The 17802-nt window shown below is 37.2% G+C and overlaps 1 protein-coding gene across 2 annotated transcripts in view; it reads right to left on the bottom strand.

Annotated features, from left to right (window-relative positions):
• Xrcc5 (X-ray repair cross complementing 5) overlaps positions 1-17802 on the bottom strand; it is an 89237-nt gene that overhangs the window by 50115 nt on the left and 21320 nt on the right. For both annotated transcript variants that reach the window (XM_071619644.1, XM_071619645.1), the window contains 5 exons: positions 15449-15511; positions 13332-13469; positions 12282-12372; positions 9111-9244; positions 2721-2917 (listed from right to left, as the gene is read on the bottom strand). In XM_071619644.1, the coding sequence (XP_071475745.1) occupies positions 2721-2917; positions 9111-9244; positions 12282-12372; positions 13332-13469; positions 15449-15511 (623 nt within the window). The remainder of the gene's footprint in view (positions 1-2720; positions 2918-9110; positions 9245-12281; positions 12373-13331; positions 13470-15448; positions 15512-17802) is intronic.

A 17802-nucleotide genomic window follows, 5' to 3' on the forward strand; every position in this document is an offset into this window, starting at 1 on the left:
ACAGGGTCTTCATAAGTTACTGAGGTTGACCTTGAACTTGCAATCCTCCTGTCTCAGTCTCCTAAATAGCTGGGACTACCGGAATGAGCCACTATGCTGGCAAGACAGATATTCCTGTTATCCCTATTTTGCCCATGAGGAGAGTGAGGCTTACGGAGGATAAGAAACCTATTCGTACTATCGCACTGCAGAGCAAGGGGAACTACTTACATTGGCTAACTCTGGAGTCTAAATCTAAACCATTAATCAGGTAAGGATGACTGAGCGCCAGTATAGTGGGAGAAGTCTTTGGGGACTTGAAAAGAACAGAAAACTTTTTAGACTATCTGCACAGGGACAAAAAGAAATTGAGATTACATATGTATTAGTTGCACAAGGAGGATTATACCTTCAGAAGTCCTAATTTTCATTTTGATGAGGTACACCAACATTAAGGGAAGAAATGCTTCTATGCCTTAGGTATATTTAGTACACCATATGACTGAGTATCAAATGATGCTCTTTCCCCTTTAAATGAAAAAAACTACATCTAACAGTAGGTATTCAACAGATCCGAGATGAACAGTGGACCTTCTCCCATAATGAAAACACTATCATTGTTTTTTCCTTGATAATGATATTATTATTGTTTGGGCTCTGACTATTGCTTTCCCTCCAAATAACCTGAAGTATTTTAACATCTGTCATTTCATAGTTTAAGATCTCTTGAGATAAGGCCATTTTTAGATGGAGAAAATCTCATAAAGGTAAAATTATTTAACCAAAATCAGATCAAGAATGACAAAGACAGGGGGAAAAAAATAGTGATTCTCAGCTCAGGACTACGAAACTTCCTGATTCAACATTTGCCACTCCTCAATCTGAACCCCACACTCCTCCTCTGGAAAAGTATACCCTAGATTCAAGGATGTTGATTATATACAAAAATATAGCTCAGTGTTAGTAATATTTCCCCCCTCAAGAAAACTACTCTAAAGCTGACTACAGCCTAATCATAAAACATAAAAAGTTTTTAAGAATTTTGCAGAAGGGACTGAATCATTCTCTTGAATACAGGAGGGATGTGATAAATATTTGCCAAATGCATTATTTCTGAAGTTCTTAAAAACTAAGACTTCTGAGGAAAAAGGGCAGAGAACAGGTGTGTAAATAGGCCTGTAAGAGTGAGATAATTCCCAGGCCCCAGGCAGGTGACTTGGCTGCATCCCAAACCACTATGGGAGCAAAAAAACAAAAAGCTCAGCCTAGCACACAGCCTCCAGAAGAGTGAACAAGAGGACTAGGGCTGAAGGTACAATCACAGCAGGGACCAAATCACAGAACAACAGCCTTCTGGGTCTCTGTGGTGCATTTTTTAACCAGCTAATTTACATTCTAATCAAAGGAGGAGGAGAAAATGGCCCATTTCTTTCCCACAACACCAGAAGGTAATCAAGATCATGAACTGGAGCTTTAATACACAGAGAGAGAATAGCCTGTGATTGCAGTGAGACAGAGCACGGTGTCATGGGAAGAAAAGGCCACAGACTTTTATTGAACTGTTCTCATCTACTAACCCAGAGGCATACAGGGAGATGAGGAGAGCAGAGGGAAAGTGGATTTTTAGGCACTCTTCCTGTGTAGAAGGCACGATAAACTAAGAAGAGCTGTAAGTCTCCCCAGGATGTGTTAGGAATGCTCATGATAGAATCTATTGACTATATAATTTTTTCCCCTCCCAATTCTAACAAAGCTTGGGGTATTAACCTCTGGAAAGTCACACAAAAATTCAAAGTTCTCTATTTGACTTAGACAATAATTCACTAAATCAATGATTTATAGAAACCAGCGAAGGTTTCTGGAAATTACTCCATATTCTTCAACTGGGGTATTTATAAATAATAAGCTTTGCTTTTTCAATGAAGATACAGCTGTGGGAAGCAAATCAAAGAAATATGAAAAGAGCGTCGTGGTGTAAAGCCAAATCTCAAAATGCAGCATAAAGAAATGAATAGATAATACTGGTTTGAGAAAAAAGTCACCAATAACTAGTTGATTGAAACCTGGTGAAATCAAGATTTATATATCCAAATGATTCTGGATAATAAAGAATAATTTCTTCTAGTTTTTGTTTGAATGGAAATTAATATAAAGATTCTGAATAGAATCTAATAAGGAAAAAAACTTAATAGCCACTTGTAAGCTTGATTGAAGGATCGTATGAAAAGCATTGTGCAATTGTTAACCTACAAATAACTCCCTAAAAGAATAACCAGGTTAGTATATCCTCCCATATTCACAAAATAGCTAAAGGCAGGCTAGATTTTTCATTCCTCTTCCCACTTTTCCTCCAAAAGCTGCACTAACACCTAACCTCCCCACCAAAGAACCTCATCCTTCAATATACTCCTCTCATCACTAGCTCCACACTTCAAAAAGGGTAAAATTTAGCCTTAGATATTAAAAGACTTTGCTTATCCTCCCTTTGTATAATTCACCAAGAATCTGATGCTGATCAAAATGTCAACAACCCAGAAGGTAGTTCTAAATCCCAAGTGAGAAGCAAGGATGAAATATCACTACAATGAATCAATGAGAAACCAATATTCCAACACAAGGGTCAAGCATCAGAAGGCTTCTTCCTCCCACTTTCTCAAATCCACAATCCCCAAGGCAGTGCCTTAATTCCAGAGCCCCCAGGACTATCACTAACCTTAAGGGCAACTACATCAGGTACTTACTTGTCTTGGAAAATGTCCTGAGCAGTTACTTGATCCTTTTTCTTGATGGCTTCAGTCAGAGGGAAAAGGTTCTTTATCTTAGAGAGAGGAATCTGACATTTTGCTGTCACTTCAGTGGGGGGCTCTAGCATATTCAAAATATGTTGCTGAATTGGGGGCAGAGGCTCTTGAGGATGTAAAGCTCTGTGCAGCAGACACTGTTGGGGAACGAGAACACAAGTGGAAAGTTTGTAAATGTGTTCTTTCTATATTACAACCAGGGATACTCCATCTTTGGTTTGGGAGGGATACTTGACTCACACCAGACATAAGAAACAATAAAGTTTGGCCCTTAACCACTTTTGTTAGCAGGACATTGGACATGTCTTAAACCAACCGAGGAAATAGGCCCACACTGAGTAGTAATTCCTTCTACTAGAAAGTAGTAGACCTCCGAGAAAGTAGTTTCATCTTATAAAAAGACACAGTCGCTTTTAACTACTTGGGGAAAATGAGGTTCTGACAATCTGGGATTATAACCTTCTCATCACAAACCTTTTAACACCCCCTTACTCATTCTGCACTTGCTCCTTCACTCACTCTTAGAACTCAATGTGTGGTGGATCAAACAGGTGACTAAAGGAGAGCTGCCCAAGATCAAAGAGTCCCAGGAGGAAGGCTGTGAAGGAAACTAGAACCCTGAGTTGCCCCAAACCTCCCAGGAGAGTGGACTGTGAATGCATCTCCACCAGTCTGTCCACCTCTCTTCTCTGTCCTCACAGTCACCACTCTGGCCAGACACCAACATCCCTCCTCTGGCCTACTACCATCACCTTCTAACTGGTCACCAGGCTTCTGCTTGAAAATGAATTCCTTACCATATCCCAGAAGTCCTACAATGACCGCAGCACCAACCCACCTCCCCAGTCTTGGTACCTGCCACTTCTGACTCACAATGCAGCAAGGCTGGGTTCTTCAAGTTTCACTCAGTCCAAGCTTGTTCCTGCTTTTGGGTCCTGGGCTTAATATTCCTGCCTCTTCTGTCTCCCCCAAGAGAGGTGGCCTTTTTTTTTTTTTTAAGGTACTGGGTATTGAACCCAGGGGTGTTCTACCACTGAGCTACATGCCCATCCCAGTTTTAACTTATTTTGAGATAGGGTCTTGCTAAGTTGCCCAGGCAGCCCTCCTGCCTCAGCCTTCTGAATTGCTAGATTATGAGCACATTCCACTACCTACAATTAGGATTGGCCCTTGCTTTAAATCATCCTAGTCTTTACTGAAGTATTATCTCCTCAGAAGGGCTTTCCCTGATGCCGTATATAAAGTAGCCCCTGCACCCCCTTCCTACCACCTCATCACATTCTATCATTTTCCTTATTTTATATTTTTGATAATATTTACAATCTAAAATCACCACATCATTTTTTTAGTTTAGTTGCTTATTGCCTAGAACTCTGCCTTGAATGTAGGGATTGTGCCTAGTTTACAGCTAAATTCCAAGAACAAACATCATGCCTGGCATATAATCAGCACCTGACAGAAGATGAATGAAGAAGTACTCTTTCCCAGAGCTCTTGCTGTTAATGGAGTGGGGCAAGGCTCAAGGGACAAGGGACAAGGCAGGGTTTCACATGCATGGAATTGGATGGCAAGCCACTTCCATCCAATAGCCCCATGCTGCCTACAGGCAACTATATCAGGCTTTGGAGGCACCCATGTCTTCAGGAAGGCAAGCAATGAGATATTATTAAGAAAAAAAAAGAAAAGAAAGAGCTCATCTGATATTTCCTTGGTGTGGCAAATAAATTCAAAATTATGCTAGAGAATAAGCTTCATTTCTTTCTTTTTTTTTTTTGCCATACAAGGGATCAAGTCTAGGGTTTCACACATGCTAGGGAAGTGCTCTATCACTGAGCTACATCCCCTCTTTTATGTATATATATATTTTATATATATATATATATATATATATATATATATATATATATATATATATATTTTATATATATATAGTGTAATTTTGAAGGAAAAAAGGGAGTTGAACAGCTTCTACAATTTCAAGCTATAATCTTATATATAATAATCTTATAGTATACTATTTATACTATCCCATGAACTATTTTCCTACAATAAAGAAAGCATAAGCTACAAGTTTCCATTCTAAAAAGTAAAAGGTAACTCAGGTTTAATAGTAAATATCATCCAAGAATCAATGTCCTACAAATTCAGAAAACCCTCAGGTAGAAATTAAGTACCAATTTCCTCTAGAAATTCCATGTTTGCTCCTGCCCCCTTTCAAAACACAAACCATAACTCTTCCTTCTCTATAGTATATTCATTCATTTCTGAGTTTGACTTTGGCTTTCTTCTTTCTTAACTGACTCTCCCTTAAGCATCATTAAGGCTTTTTTAGTGTAAAGCAAAAGGCAAAACCAAAATAGCCCCAAGCCCTCTGTATCTACTGTAACCTTGTGCATAATCCTTAATTCACAGTTCTCACCCAAGTCATTTAAAATATCTCAGCTTAGAAAATCCTAAAGATGTAAGCAGTAGCTGGGCCCAGTGGTGCATACCTGTAATCCCAGCAGCTTGGGAGGCTGAGGCAGGAGGATCAAAAGTTCAAAGCCAGCCTCAGCAAATGAGCAAGGTCCCAAACAACTCAACATGACCCTGTCTCTAAATAAAATACAAAAAAAAAAAGGACTGGGGATATGTTTCAGTGGTTGAGTGCCCCTGGATTTAATCTCCAGTATCAAAACAAACAAACAAACAAACAAAAAAACTTATAAGCAGTAATCAAGCATTCAACCTGGCAGACTTCCTGAAGATTCTATGTGATATCCAATTGGCATGTTTTGGAAAGTAGGTAGAACAGCCAATGGAAAACACAACAAAATTTCAGTATAAATTTCAGGCAATCCTATTAAACAGTATTTTTATTAACAAGTCAATAAGAAGGAATCTATAAGACATGTTCTGAAGCAACAACCTCTTACTCATATTTTCTTAAGTTCACATTTTAGATAAATAAAGCTAAGTAGGATATTTATAAAATTCATTAAGCAAGAAATTCCAACTTGTTAAAAAAAAATGAGGTTAAAAGAAAGTGACATGCTTTAGTAACTAGGAAGCTAAGATCCCAATCCTTTATATACACATTGCTTTTAAGTAAATGTTACTCCTTGATGTGATTTTTTACAATTAGAAAAAGATTAGAGGGAAAAATACAGACTATATGGCTAATTCAAAGGGCACTAACATATTGATTATAGCAGTACTAACATCAATTATTTAAAAGGTAATTTTAACTGTACTTTTGACAAGATACATTTTCAGCATTTTGTTCCAAAATCCCTCTTGCCAACAGATTGATTATTAATCTCTCCCTTCTTCTGTCAGCTCATTCACTCTCAACTCTAAATACTTAAAGAGGAAAATAGGCCCCGTGTTCTCCTGCAGCTTAATGTGTCCTCTCCCTTTGCCAGAAAAGCCGTATCTTCCAGGTAACCTAGGTTCCACCTCATTACTCAACTGACACTGGGCCCTGAAGTCATCAAAGACTTAACTACCAGCCCCTGAAGGCCCTCTGCTAAGCTCACCTTTGCTCATCATTGTGCAACATCTTTTCCCATCCTTCCTTCTGGACACTCATTCTCTTTCATGCCTTCCAAGATGACCTTTGTTGAGCGTGGAGGTAGGAGCACTTGGTTTTGTTTAGTAACAGCTCTTCTTTTTACATCTATTCCTAATTGCTCACTCACATAGTGGAGTACCTGGCTCTCTTTTCTGCTCACCGTGCTCTCTGAAAGAGGTGGTCTTTTTCCACCATTGTTTTAACTACTGGCTTTATTTAAGACTATTAAATCTATATATTAAAACTGACTTTCGGGGCTTTGCACACCTATTTCCAACTTTCCTTTGAATATATATACTGGGACAGTCAACAAATAACTCAAATTTAACATATGTCAAAAAAAGAATTATACACACACACACACACACACACATCTTTTCATCTGCTCCTTCTATTCTTTACCACAATTAATAGTGACATCATCCTTTTAGTCACCCCCACTAGGACTGTTAATTTCAATTTTTTTTCTGGCCAATCACCATCCAGTCCTTCAAATCCTATCTCTTCTACCTTCTAAGTACCTTCAAACTCCATTCCCCCCTCCAGTCTCTACATCACTGCTTTAACTCAGGCCTCAAGCAGGCCACTGTGGGTTTCTCAGCTGGCCTCCAGTCCATCTCCTATGCCACCACCAGAGCTATTTTTAAAAATCCATGTTCCCTACCTGCTGACAAAATCCTTTAATGATCACCACTGCCACAAAATCCAAACTGCTGAGCGAGGAGCACAAGGCTCTTAATAACCTCCCTATTTACCTTCACCGCCACCTTCCCCTTAGAGAAATAGAACTATCTGTGGATCCTTAAACACGTGACATGTCTTCATACTGTCATGCTTTTGTGTATGCTACCTGTTTTGCACAACATGCCCTCATTACATTATGCACCCCTCTTTTCCTTCAGAACTCTGTGCAAATGTTAATTCCTCAGAGAAGCCTCTTTTCCTCTTATTCCTGTGGTCTTTTCCCATCATTGTTTTAACTACTGGCTTTATTATCTCTCTACTCCTCTCTCCTCTAAAGGAGTCCTTGAAGTAGTGGGCCTATGTTATCTTTAGCTCATGCTTCATAGTTAGTACTCAGTAAACATTTGTTTCTTGGGGGGGGGAGAGTAAATTCAACTTATACATCCTTAGTGAAGATAAAGAATCTGTATATATTCTTTATGTAGATGGTCCATATTAAACTCTCCCCCACAAAAGAAAGCAAAGTTGATTATGCTGTAAAAAACTAAGTTATCAGTGCTCACAGCTTTGAAAGATAAATCTTTCTGCATTTATGACTTGTATCCATTTTTAAGTCCAAAAAAATTTACTGAACATAAATAGAGCCTATCCTAGATAAATCTGGCAAGTAGTAGAAGTTTCTCTTGTTTTGGAAAGCTTTCTCACTGCTCAGCTCCTTCCTTTCTTAGAAATGGCATAGGCTTCAGGTCTTCAATTCCATACATCAAAACACCAATGCAGTTTTCATGTTATAACACTCAGAATACTAAAGAATTCACTGAGGCAGGCCTTTACATGTTAAACTTCATATTTCTAATTTCAGAACAAAATATTCTTTTTTCGCTATTTAAAGGAATTCCAAACACCAAAACAAAACAAAACCAAAAACAGGCAGTTTCTATCATGCAGAGGATCTCTTGATTATCAAGAATACAAGTAACAATAAATGTTGGCAAGGATGTGGGGGAAAAGATACACTCATACATTGCTAGCGTGGAAAGCAGTATGGAGATTCCTCAGAAAACATGGAATGGAATTAGAATTTGACGGAGTAATCCTACTCCCTGGCATATACCCAAAGGACTTAAAATCAGCCTATTATCGTCACATGGCCACATCAATGTTTATAGCAGCTCAATTCACAATATCTAAGCTATGGAACTAACCTAGGTGCCTTCAGATGAATGAATAAAGAAAATATGATACACACACACACACACACACACACAATGAAATATTATTCAGGAATAAAAACATTTGTTTTTATGAACATATGGCATTTGCCTGTGAAAGGATGGAAATGGAGACTATCATGTGAAGTGAAATAAGCCAATCCCAAAAAACCAAAGGCCTGATATGCAAATACTAACACACAGTGGTGGGAGGATAGAAGTTCAGTGAGTTAAACAAATGAGAATGAAGGGAAGGGAGTGGGGTTGGGTATAGGAAAGACAGTAGAATGAATTGTATGTAAGTTTCCTATAGGCTCAATATGAATACATGACCAGTATAACTCCACATCATGTATAACCACAAGAATGAGAAGTTATACTACATGTATGTATGATAAGTTATACTACATGTATGTATGATGTTAAAATGCATTTTATGTATTTTAACTACTGTCACATATAACTAAAAAGAATAATTTAAAAAACTCAAGACAAAACAGGCCCCAATATGGATTGGGTTAGTTAAGGATGTTTTGTGAAGTGAATCAAAATGGACAGTCCATAGGTTCACATATTCACCTCACCTAGGAGTGGGCCTTCCATACCTCTCCGGGGAAGACTTTGCTTCAATAGCTGCCTGTTGCATTCTTCAGTTCTGAGGGAGTCAGAGAAACTTGTGTCCAACTGTCATCAACTTCATCCAAAACTAGAATATTCTGTCCTCTCCTTCCTCAGCACAAATCAGGAAAATGTTATTCTTTTATTAAATAGAGCAAATGAAGCCCTCTGTGGTTAGATTTATTTGGGACTGGCCAATTACCTTTTCACTTAGCTTTCTTTTCATTTGCTACAAACATGACTGGTTCATCTTTCTTCTCTCACCTGAAATAATCTCTGAAATGCAGGATTTGGGATCTTGGTGGTTGGAAACAAGTCTTCAATGGTGTCTTCCTCCTTGTCTTCCTTTACCAAGCTCATAGAGTCGACTAAAGCATCAACAGCACTCAACTGTGCCTCTTAAGACAAGGATAAACAGAGAAGCAGAAAGGGAAAAAAAGGATTATTCACATTATTCTCCACTAAAACAAAAGCTTTCTATTTTATAAGTACAGCAATACTAGCAGGTTATATACTCCTGGTTCTGCCAAAAATATTCTGTATGTATGCAAGTACTTAATCTGAGTCTTGTTTTTTTAATCTGTGAAAGAGCTTTTTAGAGTAGTTGACCTCTTAGGTTCTTTTCAGCTCCTCCATTTGATGAACCTTTGACAATGGAGTATCATATCAAAAGCAAAAGAGTCTACTCCAGAAAAAACGAACAACAGCCACAGGAAAACCCGACTTCTCCATGGAAATTTGAACCAAATATTCATCATTCAATGAGCTACTTGAAAAGAGAAAAGTATTCTGAGCTTTTAGAAGGAAAAGTTAGAATCCAGCCCCCCTCTTTTTTTCTTTTTCTTTTTTTCCTGGAATAAGGTTAGTTTTAAAAAAATAAGGAAAGGCTTAATAAAAAGCAGATTCTTCTTTTATGCTTTTCCAGGCCTTTCTCTTGTATTTCATGTGAATGAGACTTTTTTAAAATATAAAAATAGCAGGAGAGCTTAGACAAACTATATAATAATGTAATCAGTACTAGGGAAAAAGTGTTCCAGGATCACACTTGTCATAAAGGTAGCATCGAGGTAAGATGAAGAAGTTACACTACAAATTTATTCAAGAGGAACAAAAGTACAGAAAAATATAAAATGTGCATTTCTGAATCTTAAGCCAGAGGAAATGGAAGGTGAAGACTGGATTAAATTGTAGATTTATACTGAGGAAGGGGAGTGAAAGAGAGAGGCAGGAATATGCTAGTCCTGGATGAAGTTGATGACAGTAGGACACAGGTTTCTCTGACTCCCTCAAAACTGAAGAACATCATAGGCAGCTTTTGAAGCAACTCTTTTCAATGGAGAGATGGAAGGCCCAACTCCTGGGTGGGGCGAGTGTATGATGGAGAGAACGTGTACTATCCATTTTGACTATTTTTTAAAAATTAGTAGTTAACTAAAGAGAAAGACATTAAAAAGAAAAAGAAAACCCCTATGGCAATGAAGCATAAACTTCCTAATACTTAATGTAATTTTTATCAGAGTCTAGAATCTTAACAGGACGACACCACTGGACCACAGTGAGCTGATTCTCCTGTTAGAATCAGTTCCTCCTGCATACATATACACCCATGTACATATCTTACCCCACTCAATTCAAAATATTCTGAAGTTCCATGACAACCTTTTTATGTCTTTTCTAATACCCAACAGAAAGCAAGTAAGTGCTCCTCAAAAAAAAATCTACCAAGGTCTGGGTTTGTAGCTCAGTGGTAGAGCGCTTGCCTCGCATGTGTGAGGCTCTGGGCGTGATTCTCAGCACCACATAAAAATAAATAAATAAAATAAAGGCATGTGTCTATCTACACTTAAAAAAAAAAAAAAATTACCAAGTAAAACAAAACTGGGATAGTCCAAAGCGATGTGGATGAAAAACAACTCTTTCTTAAATGCTTCTGTACTGCTGATTCACAGCAGTTCAGCTGTAGAACTTAAGTACTATTTTTGGATTCACAGTCACTAGGCAAAAGGTAAAATGTACCTTATGCCTGAAGTCTCTCAAAAGTACCTTGCTTCTATTCTTCACCATTTCAGATATCCCTTTGTACAGGCACTATAAATAAAAGAGCACAGAGGTAGGTACTGTGGTACATTTCTTTCCTGTTTTTGAACTTTCCAGAGAAGGTTTCAGACAAAGGCATAGCTATCACCAACTTAAGCTAACTAGTGCAGTGTCCACATAGAATTAGCTAGGAGATGATACTTACACATGTGAACATTCAGTGATTTTCATCTGCTACTACCAGTTAGTATCAGGCCAGATTATTCTGGCCTTTCAAACTCCTACAATGACTACATCGACTCCTACATCAACTAGGGAAATACATTAAACAGCTTTAAGAATCCATTTTTCCACAGGAAAGAATATAAACAGAAATACGTTAACACACAGAAAATAGATCAACAGATCTAAAGATATCTGATTTTTGAGATTCTGATGATTTATGTCTATAAAATAATTATTAAACAAAGTTCTTTTTAAAAAATATTCTACTCATTTAAAGTTTGAAATGATCAAGAGGTAGAGACAAGACTATGACACAGTGACAACTTTATACATTTGGGTCCATTCCTGCCTCCACCATGACGTAGAGGGCCTCAACTCTAGAAGGAAGACAAAGATCCCAGCCGTAGGAACCCATTTAATTCTTAGCCTTTTCTCAGCACACTGCTCCGAAAAGGTCGAACCAAAACAACACACAGGAAGAACACACCTACAACCCCTTAATCCTACACTGACACGGATAATAAATTAAACTTGAAGAATAAATTATCTACCATCATTTGTTGTTCTTTTAGGTATATTTTCTCATTCTGTCCCCTGCTACATTTTATTACAGTTGTCTTAAATGGTGTGCTCTCAGGAAGACTGGACCTGTGACTCTGAGACTCATTCTGTGTAATATCCTACATGTGCAGCCAGAGGCCAAATAACAGGGTTTCTCATTAAGTTCCAAGTAACTCCTAGATGCTAGAAGTACATAACAATGAGACTTAACCTTACTGCAAACTATAAAAGGAGGGCAAAGAGAAAAGCTCATTTCCAGTATCGTCATGTGAATTTCCAAGATTTTTCATGTATGTAGAACATGGTGTGATACTGCACACCAATTCATTTCAGCAGGGGCAAAGTTGATCACAACCAGAGAACAGACACCCAGCACCAACAAGCTATTCCCTAGACACATGCACAAAGTCAGAAGGGGGAACTAGACAGTATTTAGAAAGTTCAGGGCAAAGCTATTTCTAGTACTGAAAAAATAGTTCAGGAGTATAAGAACAGAACTGACCAATTCCATCCTGTGAAATCTTATCAACAACCAATGACTGGAGCCAGGTGATTGCCCAAGAACAAATCTGCATGCAGAGCCATTAGTGAACTAAATGGAAATAAACTCACCTGTGGGAGTAAATTTCTTATTATTTTTCAGGGATGAAAACATATATTGCCGCAAGTCTTCCATGAAAGGCAGCTGCACATACACTAAGCACTAATGAGAAAGGAAGGGGACAAAAGCAGAAACAATAAAGTTAATGGAAAAAATATAAAAATGGTCCCAAATGTTGTAAAAATGGCACAACAGAAATATTTCAGAAATCAGAAAACTCAAATCTGGCACATGAAAAACTAAAGTGTTTTGACTTGTGCTACTGACTATTCACAACTGCAAACAATATGAAAAATATTAAACATTAAAGAAATGCTTAAAAACAAAACTACTAAGGGGCTGGGGTTGTGCCTCAGTGGTAGAGCGCTTGGCTTGCTTAGCATGTATGAGGCACTGGGCTCAATTCTCAGCATCGCATATAAATAAATAAAATAAAGGTTCATTGACAACTAAAAACAAAACAAAAAAACTACTAAATGCAAACTGTAAAATGCATGCATGACCAAGTAAAAAAAATAAGAAAAGGCAGGGTGCCTGGAAGGCTGACCTGCAAGTCAAGATATTTGCTTTCACTTTATATTTCTGGTAAGGAATCTAGACTTATATTTTAAATACAGATCTTTTAAAACAGAAAAGCCCCAAATGGACTTTACATGGATCACAACAAAAATCATATCCTCAACCTTTATTCATAATCCCTGTTTATTAAAGTGGAGGTATTTCTCTTCCCATTTGATTCTGAAGTCAAGAAGGTCAAGAACTGAGAGAAAAGATCACAGTTAACCCTTACTGATTTAATAAAAACCTCCTTAAATATTTTTATAAGTTATGTTGTTTCCTTACAATTGAAAACTTGGTTCATAGACCAGCAATATCAACATTACCTGAAAGTTTTCAAGAAATGTAGGATTTGGGCCCCACTCCAGATCTAGAGAATAAGTATCTGAATTTTAACAAGATCCCCAAGTAATTCCCATACATATTAACAGTTGAGAAGCACTGCTTAGCATAAAGGATGGGTTGCAGGGAGAATACAAAAAAAATAAACCTGTGGGTTTTACCTCATAGGCATCCTTGATATAAGGAAAAGCCACACCAACTTGAGGATTAGCTCTTCTGTCATAAACGTATCGAACTACAGCCACCATGTCTAATTCATCCAAGGCATGAACCAAGGAGGAAAGTGCAACTGCTGCTGCCTTTTAAGAAAGATGCATGTATTAACACAGATCACAACATTACCTCATAAACCCCAATAAGACAATACCATTTTTTGACCACCACATTAAAAACTGACACCAAAAAGTTGTTCATCCTTTGCCAATAGATCTGAAAATATCTCTTCTTGAGTGATACTGAAGTGACCTTACAATGTACAGTATTGAAAATTCATTATACAAAATGAAGTCATTCCTGTCACAAACCACAAAAATGGAGTGGAGAAGCCATGAAAAGGAAGAGGGAACACTCAGAGACTGCTTGGAAACTTATAGGGATGGAGTTCTGACCAACTAAAAAAAAAAAAAAGAAAAAGAAAAAATCCATCTGGAGACAGTAATACTCACTGACAAAATAAGCATAAGACAACTGATGCTTGCTTCAGGAATTGCCTCACAGAATCATCTCAATCCCATGAGAGCGCAACTTTATGACTATCAGTACTTAGCAACTGACAAAACACTAATACAATCTCAAAAGCAGCTTTACATAGTAACTGCCACAGCTCAATGAGCAGAGCTCACCAGCTCCCTCAAGCACCAAAGTGGCAATGACTTTCTTTCCTAGTAATTTGCAGAGGACTGACTCTCTGTGCAAATGCTAAAGTTTACAATAAGATCCCCAAACTTTCCTTTGTTCTTTAAACACAAAAGAGGCCACCAGACCTGTGTATGTGAAAACTTGGTTCATAGACCAGCAATATCAACATTACCTGAAAGTTTTCAAGAAATGTAGGATTTGGGCCCCACTCCAGATCTAGAGAATAAGTATCTGAGTCACAATCCTATTCTTCATTCCCAAATAGAAGTTCATTCTTTGAAGCTTTGTCTCTACATTTTTATTTGACAGTAGGAAGTAGTTATCTGTATACAGCCAGATTCTAATTACACAATTCACAAGGCTGCCCTTGGCTATCAAATCTAGATAATCACCCAACACATGATTCTCAACACAGCTTAGTGACATGACATTCCTCACTGCACATGCAGCATTTCTCCCAAAATGACTAGAATTTTCTTGCGTAAAAGGACAAATGGGATTTAAAACCTCAGCAACAGAAGTTAAAAACAAGTTGTAGTTTGACAGTACACACCAGACCTACATGATTTCTGAGAATTGATACAGGAAAAACCTATGAACTAGAATTCTCAAATATGAAGATTCCCCATTTCAACTGTGTTCTAATTTATCCCATTCAGTAGTGAGTGGAATCCACACATTTTCTTCTAATTTTAATTTTCTCATAGAATAACAAACGGCATACCCATCTATCTAGATCAACAGCCAGCTACCTTTCAGAAGTGAGGATAATAAGAGGGTTATAACCTGTTATACCAACACCCTATCCCTTCCCAGACAAACCTACTACATTCAGTTTACTAATTTCAATTTTAAATACTTCATGGATTTGGAAACCTGATTCAACAGTCGTAAGTAAGTTCTGATTTGGTGGTCAGAAAGAAAATATTTACAAAGGGAGCAGGTATGAGTATAGGATGCAAAAATCTTGGGGAGATGAGAAAAGAGTAGGAAGAGGGAGGGGGAAAAGATCAAATTCCTCAATAATAGAAGTAGTTCAGTGAGCCACTAAAGTGTCTCTCCAGGATGCTTATGCCAACTCTATATGTTCAGTGTTTATGAAAAATCAAAATGTCAACCTGACCCCGACCCCCTCAACATTTGACCATGAAATTCCCACACCTAAATGAAGTCATTCAAAATGTTTCCTTTTTAATATATACTTGGTCTCCAATTGTAGGATTATGTCCTCAAGTGTTTTACTCATGCTAAAACAAACTCATTTATCATTTCTCCATTTTCACATTTAAAGGTCAGTGAATTTTCCCAATGCTATTGCAAGAATTCATGTCATTTTAAACTTCAAAAGCCCCAAACAATCCACTTTCATCAAATGACAGTTCAATTCTGAAGCACTAACTGAATGATCCAGTTAACTCACCTTATCACCTTTTGCTGCAAAGACCTTTAGAACTTGACTTCCCATAAAGAATTTTCTCTGGACCTACAAGAGTAAGAGAGGAAAATAATTGGTTTTGATCCAATATATATATATATATATATATATATATATATATATATATATATATATATATATATATATATATATATAGCCATAATGCCACACATTGCTAAGAAATTCTATTCAAAATGTTTTTACAAGAAAACATTCATAGCGACCAGAGACAACTTATTATTTGAGGATGACCATTCATCAACACAACAAACATCTGAGCACCTAGTGTGTGTACTGTATTGTCCTGAATACAATAAACATGACAGTGAACGGGACATAATCTTGCTTTTGAGGAGCTTAGAGACACAAACATGAAATTAACTGCAATGCAGCATTAGCATCAAAGGTTATATGATGTTATAAGAGCACATATGAAGGGCACCAAGTCTGGTCACTGAAGGTTAAGGGAAGGTCAGCAAATGCTGACACCTAAGTTAAGACTTAATAGATAAAAAGGAAACAACTCAGAGGCACATCTGGGCACAAGGTCCCAGGAAGAGATTCACGCTATTGTGAATCAAAGTCTAGAGTGATATAAACTAAAGTACATTTGGAGTAGTTTTGGAGTAGTGCAGCACCACAGTGTAAGGAGAAATGTGAGAAATCATATTAAAGATTAACGATGATTAGATCATGAAGTCTCTTAGAAACAAGTTATGTGGCTTGGACTTTATTCTAACTGCAATGACAAAGCACTGATGAACTGCAGAGAATGAAGTGAAGAACAAATTAGCAAGGGATACAGTTGAAGAAAGGGAAACTTATGAAACCAGAAATAAGTATGCGTGTCCTTTCTTTCCCCTTTTAAAATTCAATTAACTTACCAGCAAAGTTATCAGAGGAGTCAAAGCAATCCACCAATATTCAATTAGAAAATAAATAATGAGGAGTTCCTGAAATCATAACCACCTGCATGTACCTACCAAGATCAACTTCTTTCTGATCTATGTAATCTGGAGCTTGGAACTTCTTTATAACAACATGACACATGCTATATGGGGAAATGTTCCTTATGTTTTTTTCCTGCCCTCTCACCTGAGAAATTATTGGAGTACTTGCATGGTAACAGCAGCTCAAGAAGATGAGTCTCAAAGGTATGGGTAAGGCCCTTATAATTCAAATGCCCCTCATCTCCACTTCCATTCCCCCATAATGGGAATAAACCTATATTTTAGTTTGCTATATTCATATAGCTCGACTTGCCCTAACAGAATCTATAATAGTTCCTGATTTATTAAAGAACAGCTAATGATAACTTTTCCAAATGTACCCAAATGATTTTTCAAAGAACAGTCAGACATTTGGGAAAATTCTGGCTAAATTTTTATCTATCATATAGACACCCAGAACACTTGACAACATTAAGACAAGCAAATTGAAAAACCTATTAAATTTTTAAAAGTAATTCACAATTAAAAGAACAAAAACAAAAAGCAGGCTAGGGATGTAGTTCTATGGTTAAGTTCTATGGCAAGCAGCCTAGCATGTGAAAGGCCCTGGGTTTCATCCACAGCACTACAAAAACAAAAACAAAAACAAATAAAACACACACATACACACCCCAAAACAAAATGAAAACTTATCATCAGTTCAATTAAAAAATGTTAGTTTTTCAACATTCTGGTTTAAGGAAATATGGAACAATATGTGATTTTATTAATTCAAAGATAATCACTAGTCTGTAAAAAGATGTATGCTTATATTTTATCACAGTTACCATGTTCTTAACACTTGCGCCCTTTTGTTAAGATAACGTATGAAATCATGTATGTACATTAGACTAGTCAAAAGCTGAGTTTGTTCATTTGTTGAGCAGATTACCATTAAACAATAGCATAGGCTTTGGAGGCCGTCCTGTTCAAAACCCATCTCTACCATCTCGGAGCTGTGTGACCGTGGGCCAGATACTTAACAGCTCTGAGCCTCAACTTCCTAATCTATAAAATGCAGATCATGGCATCTACCTGAGAGGATTAAAATAAGAATTAAATGAAAATTTACATAAAATGCTTATTAATACATTGACTAGAATATTATAAATATTCAATAAATGGTAGCTATAATAATTATCTTCATTGTACTTATCTGGGATTTTACTTAGGATTAAATTGACTTAGAGCCTAAAAACAAAAAGTCGACTTAGAAAACACTTCATGATTTTAGAAGTTAATTTTAGGTTAATAAAAGTCTTCTAGGGCAGGGGCTGGGGCTCAATGGTAGAGGCACTGGGTTCGATCCTCAGCATCACATAAAAATAAATAAAGATACTGTGTCCAACT

Source organism: Marmota flaviventris, chromosome 11 (assembly GCF_047511675.1).
Source record: "Marmota flaviventris isolate mMarFla1 chromosome 11, mMarFla1.hap1, whole genome shotgun sequence".
In the NCBI taxonomy this organism is placed as follows: domain Eukaryota; kingdom Metazoa; phylum Chordata; class Mammalia; order Rodentia; family Sciuridae; genus Marmota; species Marmota flaviventris.